General features: G+C 40.3%; 4 protein-coding genes and 1 long non-coding RNA gene across 5 annotated transcripts in view; 3 read left to right on the top strand and 2 right to left on the bottom strand.

The window, feature by feature from the left end:
- Positions 1-22,120, top strand: part of srd5a2a (steroid-5-alpha-reductase, alpha polypeptide 2a) — a 53,300-nt gene that overhangs the window by 10,882 nt on the left and 20,298 nt on the right. The gene's annotated exons all lie outside the window — the stretch shown is intronic.
- Positions 2,574-8,432, top strand: LOC147328686 (uncharacterized). Its single transcript, XM_086297241.1, has 6 exons — positions 2,574-3,623; positions 4,403-5,312; positions 5,581-5,677; positions 6,051-6,161; positions 6,610-6,776; positions 7,111-8,432. Exons 2-6 carry the CDS (start codon positions 5,074-5,076, stop codon positions 8,156-8,158), a joined length of 1,662 nt encoding a protein of 553 aa, XP_086153367.1. The 5' UTR covers positions 2,574-3,623; positions 4,403-5,073; the 3' UTR covers positions 8,159-8,432.
- Positions 9,569-10,678, bottom strand: LOC147328685 (uncharacterized). The gene is made up of 3 exons (XR_015129985.1): positions 10,658-10,678; positions 10,263-10,456; positions 9,569-10,154 (listed from the first exon to the last, which is right to left on the bottom strand). It is a non-coding gene; the product is annotated as an uncharacterized LOC147328685 (long non-coding RNA).
- On the bottom strand, positions 10,691-18,163 carry LOC147328684 (uncharacterized; the record flags this gene model as incomplete). Its single annotated transcript, XM_086297346.1, has 11 exons — positions 18,010-18,163; positions 14,452-14,588; positions 13,679-13,704; positions 13,291-13,376; positions 13,110-13,142; positions 12,924-13,013; positions 12,441-12,512; positions 11,671-11,773; positions 11,539-11,591; positions 11,352-11,430; positions 10,691-11,130 (listed from the first exon to the last, which is right to left on the bottom strand). Coding segments are annotated over exons 3-11 (963 nt in total), but the record flags the coding sequence as incomplete, so codon positions are not given.
- LOC147328683 (uncharacterized) lies at positions 18,440-21,913 on the top strand. Its single transcript, XM_086297245.1, has 2 exons — positions 18,440-18,784; positions 21,595-21,913. The coding sequence occupies exons 1-2, from the start codon at positions 18,525-18,527 to the stop codon at positions 21,827-21,829; spliced, it is 495 nt and encodes a 164-aa protein (XP_086153371.1). The 5' UTR covers positions 18,440-18,524; the 3' UTR covers positions 21,830-21,913.

Here is a 22,120-nt window from a genome sequence, read left to right as displayed (position 1 = left end):
GTGCCAACAAAGACCTTTTGCACATACAACAACAATAAACCATGGTTCACTCCTAAACTCCAACATCTTCGCAAGGCCAAGGAGGACGCCTACAGAAGTGGTGACAGGGTCCTGTACAAGCAAGCCAGGAACACACTGACCAAGGAGATCAAAGCAGCTAAAAGGATCTACTCCCAGAAGCTGGAAGAACGGCTCTCAGCCAACGACCCTGCATCAGTGTGGAGGGGCCTGCAGGAAATCACCAGCTACAGACGCCCCCCACCCACTATTGAAGCAAACAAAGACCTGGCCAACGAGTTAAACACTTTCTATTGCAGGTTTGAGACGGACAGACTCCCACGCCCCACCCTCCCCTCCCCAGGGACATTGCTTCAGACATTGACCCCCAACACACCTTCCACCTCTCCCCCCTTCACCCTGCCCCTCCCCAATCAAGACTCAACGACCACCCCCACCCTCCCCAATCCAGACTCAACGACCACCACCACCCTCTCCAACCCAGACTCAACGACCTCCACCACACCTCTCACCCCCCTTTCCTCCTCCCTGAAACTAAGAATACACACTCAGGATGTGAGCCGACTATTCCAGAAACAGAAGCCCAGGAAAGCCCCCGGACCAGATGGCGTCTCACCCTCCTGCCTCAAAACCTGTGCTGAACAGCTGGCTCCCATCTTTACTCGCATCTTCAACAGATCCCTGGAGCTGTGTGAAGTTCCCTCCTGCTTCAAACGCTCCACCATCATCCCTGTTCCCAAGAAACCCACCATCACAGGACTGGATGACTACAGACCTGTCGCCTTGACGTCTGTGGTCATGAAATCCTTCGAACGACTGGTGTTAGCCCATCTGAAAGACATTACAGGCCACCAGCTGGACCCTCTGCAGTTTGCCTACCGGGCAAACAGGTCAGTGGATGATGCAGTGAACATGGGGCTGCATTACATCCTGCAACACCTTGACCGCCCGGGAACTTATGCCAGGGTCCTGTTTGTGGACTTTAGTTCGGCTTTTAACACCATTGTGCCTGAACTTCTTTCCTCCAAACTCTCCCAGCTCAGCGTGTCACCAGCTACCTGTCAGTGGATCACCAGCTTCCTGACAGACAGAAAGCAACAAGTGAGGCTGGGGGAGATCACCTCTGAAACCCAGTCCCTCAGTATTGGTGCCCCTCAAGGATGTGTCCTCTCACCACTACTGTTCTCCCTCTACACTAACGACTGCACCTCCAATAACTCTGCTGTCAAACTCCTAAAGTTTGCAGATGACACCACTGTCATTGGCCTCATTCAAGATGGTGATGAGTCTGCATACCGGCAGGAAGTTGAGCGGCTGGTACTCTGGTGCAGTCAGCACAATCTGGAGCTGAACACTCTTAAGACTGTAGAGATGACAGTGGACTTCAGGAGACATCCCTCAACTCTGCTCCCCCTCACCATATCAGACAGCCCTGTGTCGACTGTGAAGATCTTCAAGTTCCTGGGTACAACCATCTCCCAGGCCCTGAAGTGGGAGACCAACATCAACTCCATCCTCAAAAAGACCCAGCAGAGGATGTACTTCCTGAGACAACTGGGGAAGTACAGTCTTCCACAGGAGCTGCTGATCCAGTTCTACACTGCGGTCATTGAGTCTGTCCTGTGCTCCTCCATCACAGTCTGGTATGGAGCAGCCACTAAACAGGACAGGAGCAGACTGCAGCGGACTGTACGGGCAGCAGAAAGGATCATCAGCGCCCCCCTGCCCTCCATCCAGGATCTGTACCTCTCAAGAACCAGGAAACGGGCAGGGAAAATCATCGCAGACCCCTCACACCCTGCACACAGACTTTTTGATCTGCTGCCCTCTGGCAGACGGTACAGAAGCCTGCAGACCAGGACCACCCGACACAGGAACAGTTTCTTTCCCCTCGCCATCTCCCTTCTTAACAGTTGACCTGTCACACTGCTCCCACTGCCAGACTGCAACTGCACCTTATGTACATTTTGTAGTATTCATTCCACCTCATTCATTTCTGTATTTTATGTATATAAGTTTAGATTCGTTATTTATAGTTGGTTTACATAGCTTTGTGTATGTATGTGTAATGTGTATATATAGACACTTGTGTGTGTGTGTGTGTAAGATTTACATTGCTGTGCTTGAGAGCCACCATCTACCGGAACCAAATTCCCTGTATGTGTCTGCACATATACTTGGCCAATAAACACGATTCTGATTCTGATTCTGATTCTGAGATGTATATTTGTGAATGTGGAGATGTTATATTGGTTTCACTGGTAAAAATAAATAATTGAAATGGGTATATATTTGTTTTTTGTTAAGTTGCCTAATAATTATGCACAGTAATAGTCACCTGCACACACAGATATCCCCCTAAAATAACTAAAACTAAAAACAAACTAAAAACTACTTCCAAAAACATTCAGCTTTGATATTAATGAGTTTTTTGGGTTTATTGAGAACATGGTTGTTGTTCAATAATAAAATTATTCCTCAAAAATACAACTTGCCTAATAATTCTGCACTCCCTGTAGGTCTGTTGACAGAGCTCTGTACAGGTCTGCTCGAGCTGACCTGAAAAGGGGTCCCACCTGTCCTGCAACAACACATGGCATGGAATAATAGACATCATAAACCACAGAGGCAGAACTGTGAAAACAGAAAACCTGAGTGTGCAGCTAGCAGAGGACATAAACAGCTTCTTTGCCCGCTTTGAAACACCACAACAGCAGCATTCATCTGCCTCAGCCCTGCTCCCATCCTCATCCTCACCTGGTTCCTGCACCGCTCCATTCACTGTAACGGAGCACGATGTCAGATGAGTGTTCCTAGCAGTGAACCCCAGGAAGGCGTCCAGACGGAATACGTGGTAAAGTGCTAAGACCATGTGCCCACCAGCTCACCCTCATCTCCACCAGAATCTTCAACCTCTCACTGGATGAAGCAGCCATCCCATCCTGTCTAAAATCAGCCACAATCATCCCAGTACCAAAGAAGTCTCCCATCACCAGCAGCACACCAAGGATTACCCCCCCCCCCCCCAGAAGATGCCATCACCCTCCACTCGGTGCTGAGTCACCTAGAACAGCGGCAGAGCTACGCCAGAATGCTCTTTGTGGACTACAGCTCACCCTTCCACCACTCGCCCATTGAGAGCCTACTAACTTACTGCATCACAGTATGGTACAGCAGCTGCACTAAGGCGGATAGAGCCACCCTCCCAGCATGTTTGCAATGAGTAGGAGATGCTCTGTATCTCACTGTACAACTGTATAGTGACAAAGGTATTGGGTTCTTTTCTAAAAATTGCTATAAACAGAGGAACCCAAACTGATGAAAAGTGGCGAATATTTTTTTTCAAATGACTATTTTTAGTGGATTTTTGATATAGAAGCAGGGACGATCTGATTTCCTCGTGTCAGCATTGTTCCCACATCATCATAATTAATGTTGTTCCAGGTTCAACATTGCAAGTGACCAATCACCTTCTTGTGACGTCATTCCTTTGCGACTTCGAAATACCCGCCTTCGAGTATTTTGAAATACAAGTGAAGAAGCGAAAAACCGCCGCCTGTCCGCCGAATTTGAAGTCAATTTAGGATACTTTCCTTTAATAAACGGTAAGCATTATACATATGTTCCTCACTTGGCTTGCTGTTTGTTTGCTAGCGATAGGCTACTTGACGACAGCATTAGCTAACCAGTGTTCTCTAGACCAGCATTCCCCAACTTTTTGGGTGTTTCGTGGCCCGGGGGTTGGGTCAGGCAAAATTGCAGTAGCTTCCCTGATCATTTTACAAACATAAGTGAAGAGAATCTGGACTAAAAGGCCTAGACTTATGGTTGTGTGCTGAATCTATGAATCAAACTATCACCTGGAAACATAATTAACTGGTCCATAGCTGTGAAACTGGACATGAGTTCTTGATTCTATGGAGATTAACAGTAATCCAGAAATTTACAAATTTGTCCTGGTACATCGTGTAGATGTTGTCCCTGGGACATCATGTAGAAGTTGCCCTGGGACATCGTGTAGATGTTGTCCCTGGGACATTGTGTAAATGTTGTCCCTGGGACATCGTGTAAATGTTGTCCCTGGGACATCGCGTAAATGTTGTCCCTGGGACATCGCGTAAATGTTGTCCCTGGGACATCGCGTAAATGTTGTCCCTGGGACATCGCGTAAATGTTGTCCCTGGGACATCATGTTAAAGTTGCCAGAGACATACCATATAAAAGTTTAGCTTCTTTTAGCCCCTGTTTGTTTTATATTATTTTATATATATATATTTTTTTAATATTATATTTAATATTTACATTGTATTGCAAAAAACCCCACAACAAGTTAAAATGAATTAATGAATATTGACTAATTAAACCTTCGTTATTTTTCCACCAGAAATGGACGACATAATTAGAAGAAGTGTTCTGAATGACGAAAAAAAAAGAACTGGAAAAGACACACAACTTTGTGTGCATGTGTCACAATGCCAGGAGGACCCATTCAGTGTTGTGTTAGAAAAATTGAACTCATTAACCCTTCATGGACATTATAAATGTTTAAATGTTGCCTCAGGTAAAGACAGGAAAAGAGACTATTACAAATTCAACTGCATCAGAGCTGGGGAAAAAAGTCGAAACAGCTACAGAGCAGTGGGCTGTAAGGCCTATGTTTCATTTAAAGTACTCAAATGTTGGAAAGACCACACAGTCATCGTGCAGCGTACATATGATAAGCATGATGGGCATGATCCTTCGGACCCAAAAGACGCACATTTCAACAATATTTCCAGTGATTTAAGGAGGAAGATTGAGGAACTGCTTTCCCTTGGAACTAAGCCAGCCATCGTACTAACCGAATGTCATAAATGGGCCAAAGAACATGGACACAGAGATCTTCACAACAGAGAGCATTTTGTCACACCACGTGACATTGACAGTGTTAGAACCTGCATGATGAGGAAGAAGCACTTTAACTGTGGAGACAGTTAAAGTGTACATACCTTACTTAATGGAAAACATCAAGAACATGTTCTCTTCTATCAACCATACACATCTGACCAAGAACTAATGATTGTTTTGCAGACACCTGTAATGAAATCAAACATGGAGAACTATGCAAAACAGTTAGTATTTGTTGACACCACGCACTGCGTTAACCAGTATTCATTTCCCTTATTCACACTTGTTGTAAGAGATGATCATGGGCATGGAGTCCCTGTGGCCTATGCTATTGTCAGCAACGAAAGTCAGAAAACCCTGGAAACTGTTCTTGGAATAGTTTGTGAGCATTTCCCAACTTCCCCGAGGTAAATAATACATTGACAGCTATTAATTTTGAAATAATTCCTTTTCAAAAAAGTTATAACATGCCAGAATCTAATGCTATAGCTGCAGCATGGGCTGCAAAAAACTTTCCTTTCCAGTTGTTAAAGTTATTCCTATAGGCTGTATGCAGTATTTTATACATCTACTTGTGAGTTGAAATGTTTAATTTGGCATTGAAGTGGTGCTTTGAGATAGCAAAAACATTTTCATACTGTTTAATCTCATTTAGTGTTTTCTTTTTTTCTGTAGAGCATTTATGGTTGACAAAGACTTTGCGGAAATAAATGCTTTGCAGAAGGTTTTTCCAGAGTCAGCTATCCTTCTATGCTGGTACCATGTCTTGCAGGTAAACCACATTGTTTTCTTTTCACGTTGTCTAAGATGCACCTGAAACACATTTTTACAACAGGGTCCTGTTGTTATGATTTGCCTCATTGTGATATTCACCTACTCAGGTTAATGAATATAAAGGGATAAAATGTTGAGTGACTATGTCCATCCATTTAAGACCACAGTGCACTCATCTTCTGGTGGCTGCTTCTCAAAGCTCTTTTTGACATTTAAAAATATGTTTGCCTGGTTGATTTCTGTAATGCACAGGTCCTCTTGTCCAGTGAGTGACAAAGTTATTTTTGGACGTCAGCTTTCTTTTATGCTTTTTGTACAGCTGCTCCTCTGTCTCTCTCTCCAGATTAACTTTTTTTCTCTTACATTCACAGGCTGTTAATCGATGGCTTTCAAAATCAGAGTCCGGGGTCCATGGGCTTTCTAACACCCAAAAGAGAAATGAAATCATTTCTTTCTTTTGTAAGCTGAAAGCTTGCACATCTGTAAGTGTAATTTGTCTATTTCACATTTTGATTTCTTGATTACACTAAGAGCATAATAACTTTCAGTTGCTAAAAAAAGTTACAGAGAGATACAAAATAGATTTTTGAAACAATTTCTAAAACTGGCTTCTTATCTTGCTTATCAAAACAAGTACTTAAGCTGTGCAGACCATCATTGTGTCACCCACTGTGCAGGAGAACTTGTGAGTGGGATTCTTTCACAGACAGATGCTGAAACCAAATATGCTTATAGGTTTAGTGTTCCTTCTTAGCCATTGTAAGGGAAGAAATAATTGCTTCTTAATACAAAAACACGACATATTATTAATAACTTAAAATTCTTAATGTTATTCAATAAAAGGAAAAGGGCTTCAATACATAATATTAAAGATTTCAATAGGTCTGTTAAATGGATTGAAATATATTCTGTTGCATCCAATTCTCTTAGGAGGACGACTTTAAAGCCACATCAGCAGAGTTCTGCCAGACATTTAAGCAATACCCTTTGGTGTGCCAGTATTTTCAGAAGCACTGGGAAGGCATTGGCCACATGTGGTTTGACTACGGCCGTCGCTTCAGTCACGCTCGTTCTGAAACAAACAATGTGATTGAAAGGTATGATTTATTATTTTGACCTCATTCAATTGTATTGCTGAAAAAAAGATATTATGCTTTAATCCAAGAGGCTAAACTGAGTAGGTTCGTCATGTCATTGCCAGAACAGGTTTTAGGCAAATCCTTTAAATTCTAGCAGCGTTTTTTATGTTATCACAACAAAAAACAGAGTAGGTGGATTTGCCTAAATCAGCTAAACCGGCACAGAGCATTCCTTTATAAAAGACGTGTGCAATAGGTATTCCAATGTTTTTTTTTAAATAATACAGTCTTGATTAAAACTTTAAATTCCTTCAATTACAGTTACTAATCATTTCAAATAACTGTTTTTCAGATTTTTCCACCGCCTGAAATACCAGTTTTTATCTGGCTACAAGAATAGGCATCTGGATGATCTGATTGAAGTGCTCCTAGGGAAGGCCGACGACTACTTCTCAGTCATAAAAACCCTGCAAGATGTGGGCCGCATGAAAAACAGGTTTGCTGACACCTTGTCTCAAGTTTCAGACTCTGCTTCAAGACTGATGGAAAGTGGTTGGGCTCTTAAAATTACAGTCAAGAACAGCCATGGAGTTAATGCATATCAAGTCCCATCTGAGTCAAGAGAAGACATGGTGTATGATGTCTGCCCTGTTGAGTCCTACTGCAACTGTACATATGGCTTACGAGGACTTCTTTGCAAGCATCTAGTGTTACTTGCAAAATTAGCAGAGGCTGACAATGACATCTATCCAAACATGGAAACAGACATTTCTACCTTGGCAAGAATTGCAGTGAAAGAAAGGCATTACTTTGTACACTGTGAGGACTTGAAAGTGATAAAAATGCCAAGTTTGTTTGGAAATCTGTGTTTTTTTGCATCGGCTGAAACACTTCAGTGCACTTGTTGTACGTTCTCTCACTATAACACATGTGCTTGCCTGAAGGTGGCTTGTAGCCATTTTAAACAAATGAAAAACTCTCTGAAAAGTCCTCTATCAACTTTGAATGACACTCCTGTAGTTGAAAGCACAGACAAAAAATGCACAGAAGATGCAGTTGGAAAACTAAATGCTGTTTTAGACACAGTTAAACAGTGGGCATTCATTCCAGAGGGTATTACTCCAATGATAGATGAACTGCATACAAATGTCTTAAAAACAAAACAAGTAGGCAAAAGTATATGCCAGTACGAAATAAAGATGACAGATAATGCACGCAAAATTAGGCCATTGTATTCTAGCAAGAAACGTTCGGCCAGCATCGACATTCCAACAGTCTGTGAAAATGAATGTGAACAGTCGATAACCACTGAAAGAGAGACATCCTCTGGAGAAAATGAAAACCTTTTGGAATACAAAACAAAAAAGAGAAGAGTTAAAGCTAAGTATATGCATAAGTAGACTTTTGTGTGACATTTCAAAGGGACTGCATCCATTACTTCTGTTTATTGAAACCTAAAGCTGAATAGCTGTCTTAACTTTCTGCCAAGGAACAGTTGAAAAGAAATTGTTTGGTCTCTCAAGCAGTTGTTATTTATGTGTGTTATTCATTACTTTGGCTTGGTTGCTGTTTTTGATACAAATTCATCTGTGCCCATTGTAATATTTTCATATGTTACTATTTTTATATTGCTATGCATTATAAATAAAGGATTACTTATTACTATTAAAGGTCTGCATTTGTAATTGTTGGTATTATTTATAAAATATGCGCTCTTAAGTTTTTTGCTCCATAAAACGATACCTGTCACTTTTTGGACATAGAGTATCAGCTGTTGAGAATCCTGGCTCATACAAAATAGAAGTAAAAGGTTTCAACATCCAGCCTTTTTATGATTAAATACAAAGTGTAATAACAGAGTTATTGGGGTGTGATTTTGTTAATAGTTAGTCTTAAGTATAAGTTTAATAGTAATGAGTAAGAAAATATAGCCAGAATAATGGAATGAGACTAACACCTGACCTCACACTGAGATTTGGTATGAAGTGGCATGTTTGTGCTAATGCTGACATTGGGGCTCAGAGTTCCTCTGTGTGTATATATTTGTGAACGTTAACTTGGCTAATGTCCAAGGGTTTGACTGCTTTCCTGTTGGATTGTATCACAAAGAACAGGGATAAGAGCACCAGTGGCCGTGCACACCCTCATCTCTCTCCTTCACCCGATCATTAGTGTTGGAAACCGGCATTAGCTCAGAGTAGATTAGACTTCAGTATAGTGCAAGTGATTTGATTTTATGATTATTTGATTCAGTTTTTTCTGTGTTCAAGCTCAATTACTTTAATAAAATATGTTGAATTCAAACAAATAAATAAACAAATAAACTGTGGACATTACCCTTTTAAACCTTTCTGAAACAAGACAGGTAAAAACCAGTGTATAAAAGTTTACATAGGTATAAATAGCTCTAACACTTTACTCCAGCCTGGCGTCCACACATGTGGACATCACATTTTGGGTTATTTAGACCAAAATACTAAATCTTGATCAACAAGTGCCTGATATACAGTTATGAGGACATTATACTGCAACTGTTCTATCGAAATTTCAAATTAATGTCCTCATATGTGGCTCTCATTTGTCTCAGAAACAAAAATTAGGTAAAAAAAAAAAATCTGGTAATTCTTTCTTTTTACATTCATCGGGTTCCAATCGGCCCAAATATCAAAGAGAAATTAAAAATGCATGCCATGGAAGATTTCGGGTCTTAGGGGGTTAAAATGACCAGACCCCTCCGGCCTGTTTTCCAGGCCACTAAATTAAACCCAGTCAATTACCAATTGCACAGAATAAAAACCTACGAGGTCCACTAATAGTCCAAAAGTCCAAATCTTTAATAGAAAAGACAGGCAGAACTCAAACAAACAATAATCCAAACGAGGAGCATATATACACACTGGAAAGTAAATAATTATAAGTTATTAAATCAGACTAATTAAATACAGTAAAACTAATAAGGGAAGACGAACACACGGGAAATAAAAATAACAGTGTAAACATACCAAAACTCAAAATAAAACAGGAAAGCTACTACAAACCGAGTGTGACACAATTACATTCATATTGAAACGTATGTGATAATTTTCTTTCTTTGTAGCATTTTTAAGATATGTGTTAGAACAGTCATTATGCTGTTTGGATTAGGAACCAATCATTTTTGCCAAATAGTTAACACAAACTTAGAACAACAGTGAACAATTTTCAAGATTCTGATTTACAGAACAAACAAAAGTCACAAAAGGTTTCATTATTTAAGAGACAAGATCAAGTTTTTCACACAGGAATGAAATGACAGAATCCAGTGCAGCGGGGCCAAAGGTGTGTGTCAGCAAACTGAAGGTTGAGGAATCAGTCAGCTCATGTTTAAGATTGTGTTGGATTTTGAGAAGAGTCTGTCTGTTATTAGAAAGTAAGATTAACAATGTTACACCAATAACCCAAATACGGGGAAATGACAAATAATACCAAAAAAGATACAACTTTCATATTGTTTTACTAACTTACTTTGTCATATCAGCACTTGAATGGTCGATGCCTTTACAGACCATGTCTGTTGTGACATCGCAGGCCAATCTTCCGGCAAACCCGAGGGCTAGCTCCCCAGCCTCCTCTTCACTCAGAACACTAAACACTGTTACTTTAGTTTTGGCCTTCTTAGGCCTGTCAAGAATCATTGCGGGCAGTTTGGCTTTACGGCCCTAAAAAAGAAAAAGTGCAAACACCAAAAGAGCAGAGAGAGAGACACACACACGCGCACAAAGTTAAATGCTTTTGTTTACATGGTGTAATTGTGTATATGTTGCAGCAAATGCACAATTTCCAGCCACATTGTCACTTCATTGATACGAGTAACCCGGATTTATTTCAGGTGACATCAAAATCACGAAATGTATACCTACCCCAATCAAACCTCTGAAAACATGAACTGACATGTTCTCTGCATTGATTCTGTGCTTGATCTCGTCTTCTGTTATTGTGTAGGTTTTCTTTTTTGAGCTTGGTACAGATAAGCGACCATGCACTCTGTAAACTGTACTAGTTCCTTCTGAATCAGTTTGGAATTCTGTATCTGCATCGATCCTGTCAACATCATCAGCAGCAGCATTATCTGTACTCAGACTTGTGCCGTACACTTCTGTTTCTTTTTCTTTGTCTTCAGTCTGTGTACCTTCATCTCTGACTGTCAGTCTTCCTATCTCACTGTTACTTGTCGATTTGCTGCAGATGTTCTCTCCCTTAGGAACTTTTCCTTTGTCATTCGCTGCCTGATGCTTTCCCTGATGACATTCTTCACTGGCTACTTCTATTGCTCCTCCTGTATAGCCACCCACTATGCTGCACAACTCCTTTCCCTCTGCTGTGCTGCACTGTGCTGTTACATAAAGAAGAATGATATAAACAGCACTATATCAATTTAATTGTGAAGAGAAATCCCCACAATACGACACAGTTATGTCTAAAATAGTTTTGTGTAAAAAATGGATCTTGAAACGTCCACTTTAATTACACAGTCCTGGTGTGCAAAGGCAAAATTACGAAAAAAAAATTCACTTTAAACATTTTTGGACATTGTTTAGTTATATTGTGACTTACTCTCACAGAAGATACAGATGCCACAAACAGACTTTGAACAACGCATGTGCTTGTATGCACCACATTTCTGGCACTGCACCTGTGAATTAAAAAAAAAAAGAAGAAGAAGAAATAAACAAACAAAAAACAAATGAACAAAGTCCATTAAATAAACAATCTATATGGCTAAGGACATGTCATAGTGTACCCGGTCTTTGGCTGCAATCACACACCAGCACTGACTGCACTTCCTAGTTCGATCTGCAAAATATAATTTGTTTAAGTACAAGTTACATTTTCCAATGTTAGAGAAAAAGAAGGCAGCTAATTTTATCTTTACCTATTGAGGAAAATAAGTAGTGGCAAAGTCGGGACCTGAGCTTTGTGATTTCAGTGTTGTACTCCTCCACTTGTGTTTTACCGTCAATGAGAGATTGGGCAAACTAATAATTGACGAAGAAGAAAAAAAAAAAAAGAACAAAAAGAATTAGATTAACAAAGAAATGTTTGTTTGTTTTTAACCCCCCCGAGAAAAAAAAAAAAACAGAGCAACCAAAGCAAAGCATTACTGCTGAAATGGTTCAATCTACAAAAAAAATTGAGATTTTACCATCCTGCCTCTAAGGCTTTAAAAACTGAATAGGCAAAAATGTAAACATTACTTATATAGGTTAAAGCTATAGTTTTCAGTACCATTATGACATGCACTCCACATGAGTTCCCATCCTGTTGATGTGGGTGGCTCACATGTGACAAGGTCCACTCTCCAGCGCAGCCTCTTGCTGAAGCAAATGAGCTGAGAGATCGCAGTTATTACAAATAAAAAGCATATAGAGAAATCAATAACCACGTTCGGTAATGATTTCAATTAAATTAAATATGTTATGTTAAATATGTTAATTAATTACCTCCAGTTTTTCAACACCGCACTTTTTCTGACCTCCGACTCGCCAAATGAATTCATATAGAGTATAGACTATGGTCCTCTTGGGTATGTCACAAAACTGTTTTGTAAAAAGATGGATATGGTAGGCTTGGGCCTTGAGCTTTCCTAATGAGGGACACTGAAAAGTATCATGCACTAGAGAGTGCAAAATCTGTGCAACTTACAAACAAGGTCCAGTGGCTGCCGTTTTCCAGACAGGCTCCAATCAATTTCTCATACATCTGAAAGATGTTTTTCTGGAAATAAAAAGAATGTGACAAGTATGTTTTTCTGTCAAGAATGACACTGCAAAACTGCAAAAGCTTGTCAGGTGAGACTTGTAATTAATTCTGCAGATACACAAACATATAGAAAGTGTCATTTTTGGTTTACATTAATTAATTTCTATAGTGTGTACAAAACAAATCAAGACCACAGACTCAACACGCACCACTAAATTTTTGGTGTTCTTTATCAGTTGGCCAAGACAGAAATGTTTTAATCTGTGTGCATTGCTTTTGAACAAGTCTTTACACAGAAAAGGTTTCAGAAAGGTATTTTTCAGGTTCTTCTGACAAGGCTTCAATTTTGGAAAATGCTGTTTGTTTATAGTGGCAACTTATAAAGCCTTTGTAATAAGAACATAGTTACCACAGTCCAAGTCATACCTTCAAAAAGTATGCACTTTGTGCTCTTGTGGACCCATCCAAAATTTTTCCAGTGCTTTGGCTTGGTATTGGATAAATGTGAGGGAAATTCTATAAAAATAACATAAATACACCTATGTTTTCAAATACATTACAAAAAACGTAAACATGCTATGTCATTATGATCAAACAAGCTTTTCAACATACCTCACACTGCAAATAGATTAGGCCATCTATTACCTTATAAAACAAATAAATAAATACATATAAATAAAAACAGAACTAAGGAACACGATTCATTAAGTAAATTGTACAATAAAGTGTATTTAAAGCAGAATTTAACATTAGTTTTATGACAACATAAAAGGATTTTTATGTCAAGAGGTACCTCATCTGAAATGTTAGTCTGGTCAAACAGGGATTTCAAACTTGAAATACCAATAGAGTTTGGTCCAGCTACTCCCACAAGGTAATCTGTGAGAAAGCATATGCTGTAGTCAACAGATATCATTTTCTTTTTGCATGCTGCAACCATCATCCATTTCAGTCTTCTAGGAGCTTTGTCTGGTTGTAGTTCTTTTTTCTCCTCCTCATCTATTAATTAAATTGTTTTCTGACCTTCCTAACTGTTTCCGACCTGTCTTCCCAATGTGATGTTTAAGCAATATATGTATGGTCAGAAGGGGGTGAAATTTTCATTGCAGTTGTACGTGTAACATTGCATGTGATAATAAAAGGCTTGATTGGTTGATTATTCAACATGAGTTGACATTTACCTGACATTGTGAAGGAGTCACAGTTTCTGTAAGGGTGTAAGAACATAACATGTGGATTTGTTACACTTCTTTTTCACAAGTTAATAACAATCAATAATTTTCATTCCATTATTTACAAGCTATCACACGATGTCCCAGGGACAACATTTACACGATGTCCCAGGGACAACATCTACACGATGTCCCTGGGACAACATTTACACGATGTCCCTGGGACAACATTTACACGATGTCCCAGGGACAACATTTACACGATGTCCCAGGGACAACATTTACACGATGTCCCAGGGACAACATTTACACGATGTCCCAGGGACAACATTTACACGATGTCCCAGGGACAACATTTACACAATGTCCCAGGGACAACATTTACACGATGTCCCAGGGCAACTTCTACATGATGTCCCAGGGACAACATTTACGCGATGTACCAGGACAAATTTGTAAATTTCTGGATTACTGTTAATCTCCATAGAATCAAGAACTCATGTCCAGTTTCACAGCTATGGACCAGTTAATTATGTTTCCAGGTGATAGTTTGATTCATAGATTCAGCACACAACCATAAGTCTAGGCCTTTTAGTCCAGATTCTCTTCACTTATGTTTGTAAAATGATCAGGGAAGCTACTGCAATTTTGCCTGACCCAACCCCCGGGCCACGAAACACCCAAAAAGTTGGGGAACACTGGTTAGCTAATGCTGTCGTCAAGTAGCCTATCGCTAGCAAACAAACAGCAAGCCAAGTGAGGAACATATGTATAATGCTTACCGTTTATTAAAGGAAAGTATCCTAAATTGACTTCAAATTCGGCGGACAGGCGGCGGTTTTTCGCTTCTTCACTTGTATTTCGAAGTCGCAAAGGAATGACGTCACAAGAAGGTGATTGGTCACTTGCAATGTTGAACCTGGAACAACATTAATTATGATGATGTGGGAACAATGCTGACACGAGGAAATCAGATCGTCCTAGAAGCAGAATGACAGAATGTTAAAAGAAGTTACTTTTAGTCATTCTAAGCTGGGCATTGCGTTCTCTGGCTGTTCAAAGCCATGGAACTTTAGACTTTCCAAGCAAATAATGATGGCCATACTGATGTTCTTTTCAGTACATTTTACTTTATGTTCATTTTCATTTTTATGATGTTTCTATTTTTACATAATTCCTCCCACATAGCAAAATTGGTATGGCCTGGATCTGTCACACACAATGTGCTTACACATGGCCTGCGTACCGCAAAGAATGACGGCCCTATGGTGGCCCAGATCTGGTTTACCAGAGGTGGCCCACACATGAGCCAGCACAAGGCCAGTTGCAGACACACTGCTGGCCCTGTGCTGGCCCAGAACAGTTTCAGCTCTGGCCCCAGATGTCAGCCTAATGTGTACCTTAGCCATGTAAGCCATGTAATAACAACATGTGCTGGAACATAATAGTGCAAAAGTAACATGACGAAACTCTGTTCAGACAGTGAATGGACTGATTCTTATACAGCACTTTTTTACTCACCCATATTACTCAAAGTGCTCTATACAACATGTCACATTCACCCAATCAGGCCAAATGTGGCATGCCATCACATAAACAGTGCCATCTTACCATGCCAGAAGTCAGCCAGCAGTGCCGGCTTGACACCAGATCCAGGCAAGACCCGTCTGCTATGTGGGATGACTTGTTCTTTTGGCATTTTAGTTGTGGATTATGTTTGGACTGTGTCTCTTGCCCTTTCAGTATTGTTTCCTTGTGCTTCTAAGTGTCCCTTTGTTTCTTTTTAGGTTATGTAGTATGGGTTAGAGATATTTTGTATGTTGTTTTTGTTTAATAAATCCGCCTTTTGGATTATTCCCTGATGTGCCTGAGTTCTGTTATTTAGTGTCACTTTGAAAGGACACACATCCAGCATTGACATATAATTGTTCTTTCAATTTTTGATAAAGATTACAGTGAATTGAGATGTAACTTGGCCCAGAGGTACGGTAGGACGCCCAGAGTAAGAAAGTGTTGAAAGTTGGACCTCAACTATTATGGATGATTTTTAATGAATTTTTGAAATTTCCATAATTGTAGTGTATTGGCTGTATTGAATTGCATATAAATATCCTTTAATTTCTGAGGAATTTTACAGTGAATCTGGATGAAACCTGGCACACAGGTACAGTAGGTGTCCCAGAGAAGGAATGTGTTGAAAGTTGGACCTCAACTACTCAGGATGATTTTTAATGAATTTCTGAAAATTGACATAATTATAGTGTATTGGCTGTATTGCATTGAATACAAGTACCCTTTAATTTCTGAGGAATTCTACAGTAAATCTGGCTGAAACCTGGCACACAGGTACAGTAGGTGTCCCAGAGAAGGAATCTGTTGAAAGTTGGACATCAACTACTCAGGATGATTTTTAATGAATTTTTGAAAATTGACATAATTGTAGTGTATTGGCCGACTGCATTGAATAAATGTTTCCATTAATTTCTGAGGAATTCTACAGTAAATCTGGATGAAACTTGTCACACAGGTACAGTAGGTGTCCTAGAGGAGGGATGTGTTGAAAGTTGGACATCAACTACTCAGGATGATTTTTAATGAATTTTTGAAAATTGACACAATTGTAGTGTATTGGCTGTATTAGATTGAATAAATGTTTCCATTAATTTCTGAGGAATTCTACAGTAAATCTGGATGAAACTTGGCACACAGGTACAGTAGGTGTCCCAGATGGGGGATGTGTTGAAAGTTGGACATCAACTACTCAGGATGATTTTTAATGAATTTTTGAAAATTGACACAATTGTAGTGTATTGGCTGTATTAGATTGAATAAATGTTTCCATTAATTTCTGAGGAATTCTACAGTAAATCTGGATGAAACTTGGCACACAGGTACAGTAGGTGTCCCAGAGGAGGGATGTGTTGAAAGTTGGACATCAACTACTCAGGATGATTTTTCATGAATTTTTGAAAATTGACATAATTATATTGTATTGGCTGACTGCATTGGATACAAGTACCCTTTAATTTCTGATGAATTCTACAGTAAATCGGGCTGAAACCTGGCACACAGGTACAGTAGGTGTCCCAGAGGGGGGATGTGTTGAAAGTTGTACATCAACTACTCAGGATGATTTTTAATGAATTTTTGAAAATTGACATAATTCTACTGTATTGGCCGACTGCATTGGATACAAGTACCCTTTCATTTCTGAGGAATTCTACAGTAAATCTGGATGAAACTTGGCACACAGGTACAGTAGGTGTCCTAGAGGAGGGATGTGTTGAAAGTTGGACATCAACTACTCAGGATGACTTTTAATGAATTTTTGAAAATTGACACAATTGTAGTGTATTGGCTGTATTAGCTTGAATAAATGTTTCCATTAATTTCTGAGGAATTCTACAGTAAATCTGGATGAAACTTGGCACACAGGTACAGTAGGTGTCCCAGAGGGGGGATGTGTTGAAAGTTGGACATCAACTACTCAGGATGATTTTTAATGAATTTCTGAAAATTGACATAATTCTATTGTATTGACTGTATTGCATTGAATACAAGTACCCTTTAATTTCTGAGGAATTCTACAGTAAATCTGGATGAAAATTGGCACACAGGTACAGTAGGTGTCCCAGAGGAGGGATGTGTTGAAAGTTGGACCTCAACTATTCAGGATGACTTTTAATGAATTTTCGAAATAAACATAATTGTAGTGCATTGACTGTATTGCACTGAATATGAGTTTACTGTGATTTCTGAGTAATATTACAGTAAATCTGGGTAAAAACTGGCCCAGAGGTAAAGTAGGTGTCCGAGAAGAGGATTGTGTTGAAAGCTTGGCATCAACTTTTAAGAATGATTTTTAATGAATTTTTGAATATGCAACCAGACTGTCACGATGGCTGTATTGGCTGTTCCATTGTAATTTGTGTGCGCGAGTGCGTGTGACTGTTCACGCGCGTGCGTGTGTGCGCGAGTCTAGGCTTTCAATCAGGATATAAAGCGAAAAGGCGCTACCGTAAAGACTGGTGTAAAAGCGCAAGGAAATTTATGCGGCGGATAGGAGGCGGCTGGCTTGACCGCGGCTCACAAATGACGGCTCACTTTACCGCGGTTTCCAAGCGGTTGCACCCAGACTGTGGAATGCACTTCCCCTATTTCCACGGTGTTTGGACTCAGTGGAGACCTCCGAAAAGCAGCTGAAGACATTTTTATTTCAAAAAGCTTTTTATTAGACCAGGCTTTTCATGATGTATTTATGACTGTATTGTGTTTTTACCATGTAAAGCATTTTGTGACACATGTCTGTGAAAGGTGCTATATAAATAAACTTTACTTACTTACTTTGAGCTGCTCCACCTAAAACTGTGGAAGTGCAGATCCACGCATGTTTGAGAGGTGTAACGGAGCGAAGGTGATTTTATTTCCACAGTGTTTTTTTAAAGGAGGGAAACCTTCCTCCAAACGGACAGAGCAGTGGAGCCGCCAAGGGAAAGCACACGAATTAAAACCTGTATAATTAAAATATAATTTATCATATTTAAATAGTTAAAAATGTAAAATGAATTAAAATAACACTGGCCAGGGGACAACACAATAAAAATCATTAAAACACAACATTAAAAGTCCAGTGGCGTCCGCCACGGTATAACGGTGTGTTCACACCAAACGCGATGGACGCGAACCAAACGCCCCTAATTTGACGCGTGCACATTCGCGTCTCAACGCGTGTCCAAGACAAATCCATATTTTGACGCGCGTGAACCGGAAATGTGGGAGGAAGTTGTGCCAGACCGGTATCTTTGCAAGATGGCAGCTGTCGAGCTAGCGCTTGAAGAGAGAGTCTCCCTTCTCTATGTACTGTGGAGAGCAGAGCAGCGGCGTAAAAGACGTCCTCGCCGTACCTGGGTCCATCAGGTCCTCCAGAGGCGTGAGCATTTTGGTGAGTTTCACCACTTGCTCCAGGAGCTGCGCCTGGATGACGGCCGATTCCAGCGCTATCACCGTCGGCCAGTTTGAGGACCTGCTGTCCCGCGTCGGTCCCAGAATCGCCCGCCTAGACACCAACTACAGGCGCTCAATCCCACCTGCAGAGCGCCTGTCCGTCTGCCTGAGGTTAGTAAAAGTGTTTAATACGGTAGTCCTTTATTGATACCTGTGCTAATATGCTAAACCATCCATTTATACACTGCTAACATGGATGTGCTATGCTAACAGTGAATGCTGTCGGTGTTTGCTGAAAGCAAACTGTGGTACAGAGACGACTCTTTATAATATTTCTAGTGATACTCAGAAGGTCTCATCAAGTCCCGATTTAATTCGATTTATGCTGTTATCAGTGTTTGCATGATAGCATGGCTGTGGTGTCACATCAATGTATGCGCTCGGTGTTTGCTGATATCAAACTGTAGCATTAGGACCACTGAGTTAACCTTTGTAGTGATACTCACTCCTTTTTATTTAGACCTGGGGCCTGTTCTTCGTACCGCGCTAAGTAAGTTAGCTGGATTAGATTGTTGACGATTTCGCGTGATCTTGGATCGTTCGGTTCCCCGAAGCCCATCCGGGACTTGCTGTCATAGCAACAGAGCCGTAAGCGTAAACCTGCTCAGGAGCAGGTTTACTTTATGTAAACAGGATTAGATCGCGGCCACGCAGGTATGCCCGCGTCATTCATACGAAAGCAACAGCGATATTCCACCACTGTTTCACCATAAATAAATAACATCAATGTAACTAAAGACAATGCAGCACCTGATCCATTTATTGATTTCACACAGATACATACAGGTCATTTCCTAAAAAAGGGAAATGTACTATTAACATTCTATTACATGTATGTGATTATTACAGATGTAATTCATATTTCAGAGTAGTAATTGTAAATTACTTCGTGTAATCAAGATGAGAGACCACAGCTATAAAAGCGAAGGTGGATTTGGGAAGCCTGTCGCAGCCATGTCCTGTCCGTTTACGCGAGCAACCCATTGCGGAAGGTGCAAGATTGATAAGGAGAGTCCTCAGAATTCAGCGTATATTGCGGGACAGACAGGATCCTTTAGCTCAGCGCGACAGTGTGCTCATAGAGAGATATCGATTTTCCCGTGAGGGTATTATTTACTTAACCAACTTGTTGACGAGGGGGTGCAGGACCACCACCTGTCTTTGTTTGCTCTGCCCTTTTCTTGGTTGCTGTTATGAACAAACAAACAGATTATTCCAGGGTCTCTTTCCAAGAGACGAAAAGCAATATAAGTGATAAATATTACCATTCTGTAGAATATTCTTATATTTCACTTTTACTTGTTCCCATGTTCTAGTGGGTCCTGTTGTGGCTCTAATGTGAAAGGGGATATAATATAACATATTATAATATAATATAATGTAATATAATATTGGATAATATGGTGTGATATGATAAATCTACCCTACCGCCTACTGGTGTTGGCCAGAGGGGCCGATGGCACGATATGGCAGCCTGGCTTCTGTCAGTCTGCCCCAGGGCAGCTGTGGCTACACCTGTAGCTGCCTCCACCAGTGTGTGAATGTGAGAGTGACTGAATAGTGGCATTGTAAAGCGCTTTGGGTGCCTTGAAAAGCGCTATATAAATCCACTCCATTATTATTATTATTATTAAATTACTTACGAGTTTGATTTGTCAGCAACTTTCTGCCAGCCCTCTCTCCTTGCTTTTGCAGCCTTTGCAGTGTTCCCTTGCGTTTTAATTAAACTCTGAAACTCCTGAAATCCCTCACTCATGAGTTCTTGCTCTGCTGCCGAAAAATACCGAGCGCGCTCCTTCGACATTTTCGCCGACCAATCAAAGGGTTGCCGATCAATGTTTCTACTATCGATGCGTAGCCCCTGTTGGGCCACCCAGTGATCTCACATTACTTCATCCAGCTGTACTAATCGTCAACAACAGGTGTGTTCGGGGAACCGGAATAGCGAGCTCAGAGTTAGCGCGATGATTTGGTCTTGGATGTTTCATTTGATCTTGGATGTAGTAAGCAACGTACGAAGCACAGGGCCCTGGTTTAATTCTGGGATAGTTGAATGTTTGTATATAATCCCTGCAGCTGTCAGACTCTATAGCAGGGGTCACAGCCTTTATTAAGACAGAGTTAGATAAAACTGAACAGTTTGGTTCATCTCTAGTTACATGGTTCGATCTTGATAAGCTATGTCTTTTCACAGATTAATTTTTCAAAAATATTAATGATTTAAGGAAGGAAAGGGCTACATGTCAACACACAACTCTTTATTTCTATTAATGTCTCACTTCATTCCTACCTGATTGACATGTTTAGGAATTATGAGTGATTGGCACACTGTAGTTGTGAAAGTTGCTACCAATCAAATTATGATATGTTAAAGTTAAAACAAAACACAACTGTTTTAGATATTATCTAATATACATTTTGTAATTATCCTTATAATTACAAAATGTTTTATGTCAGATTTAAGTTTTGTGATTAAATCTGACATCACAAAAGTATTTTGGAATTTGAATAATGTATTTTGTGTAGCTCAGGGGTGGCTGTAGCTCAGGTGGCAGAGCAGGTCAGCCACTAATCAGAAGGTCGGTGGTTCGATCCCAGGCTGCCTCCTGGCTGCATGCCAGATATCCTTGGGAAAGATACTAACCCCATGTTTGCCTACTGGTGGTGGTCAGAGGGCCCGGTGGCGCCTGTGTCCGGCAGCCTCGCCTCTGTCAGTGCGCCCCAGGGTGGCTGTGGCTACAATGTAGCTGCCATCACCAGTGTGTGAATGTGTGTGTGAATGGGTGGATGACTGGATGTAGTGTGAAGCGCTTTGGGGTCCTTAGGGACTAGTCCTATCTAGTCCTATCGCTATGGACTAGAAAAGCGCTATACAAATGCAGGCCATTTACATAATACTGATTTTGAACAATTCTGTCCAGGTTCCTTGTCACCGGGGACTCTTTCAGGACCAAGCATTCAGTTACAGAGTCAGATCACCCCCCAGGCAGCGACGTCCATCTGGGACTGTCTAGTGGACGACTTCATGGCTGCGCCTTCACCTGGAGACTGGCGGTCCATCACAGAGGGATTCCAGGAGCGCTGGAACTTCCCTCTGTGCTGTGCAGCTCTGGATGGGAAGCACGTCCAGACAAAGGCACCCCATATATCATATAGGAGACACACACATTGATATACACTAAATATTTATTTCATTTCTTTTTTTGTGGTGCCCAAATTTATGCACCTGCTTGATTTTGTTTAAACAATTATTGCACACTTTCTGTAAATATGTATATATGTATATATATGTATGTATGTATATATGTATATGTATATATGTATATATGTATGTATATATGTATGTGTATATATATATATATATATATATATATATATATGTATATATATGTATATATATGTGTATGTATGTGTGTATATATATATGTGTATATATAACAATTCTGT

The sequence above is a fragment of the Aulonocara sp. 'chitande type north' Nkhata Bay genome, linkage group LG6 (assembly GCF_057382095.1).
Source record: "Aulonocara sp. 'chitande type north' Nkhata Bay isolate Kocher_YH1m ecotype deep benthic linkage group LG6, A_spYH_male_GT1.1, whole genome shotgun sequence".
In the NCBI taxonomy this organism is placed as follows: Eukaryota; Metazoa; Chordata; class Actinopteri; order Cichliformes; family Cichlidae; genus Aulonocara; species Aulonocara sp. 'chitande type north' Nkhata Bay.
Note: the sequence above shows the minus strand (reverse complement) of the source record. Positions and strands in the feature narration are given on the sequence as shown.

Excerpts from the sequence above, each read along its gene's own strand:
- LOC147328686 (XM_086297241.1), top strand. The coding sequence starts at position 5,074 with ATGATTGTTTTGCAGACACCTGTAATGAAATCAAACATGGAGAACTAT. Across the intron at positions 5,313-5,580 it reads CATTTCCCAACTTCCCCGAG|AGCATTTATGGTTGACAAAG; the intron begins GTAAATAATACA and ends TTTTTTCTGTAG. Across the intron at positions 6,162-6,609 it reads AGCTGAAAGCTTGCACATCT|GAGGACGACTTTAAAGCCAC; the intron begins GTAAGTGTAATT and ends CAATTCTCTTAG.
- LOC147328683 (XM_086297245.1), top strand. The coding sequence starts at position 18,525 with ATGTACTGTGGAGAGCAGAGCAGCGGCGTAAAAGACGTCCTCGCCGTA. Across the intron at positions 18,785-21,594 it reads CGCCTGTCCGTCTGCCTGAG|GTTCCTTGTCACCGGGGACT; the intron begins GTTAGTAAAAGT and ends AATTCTGTCCAG.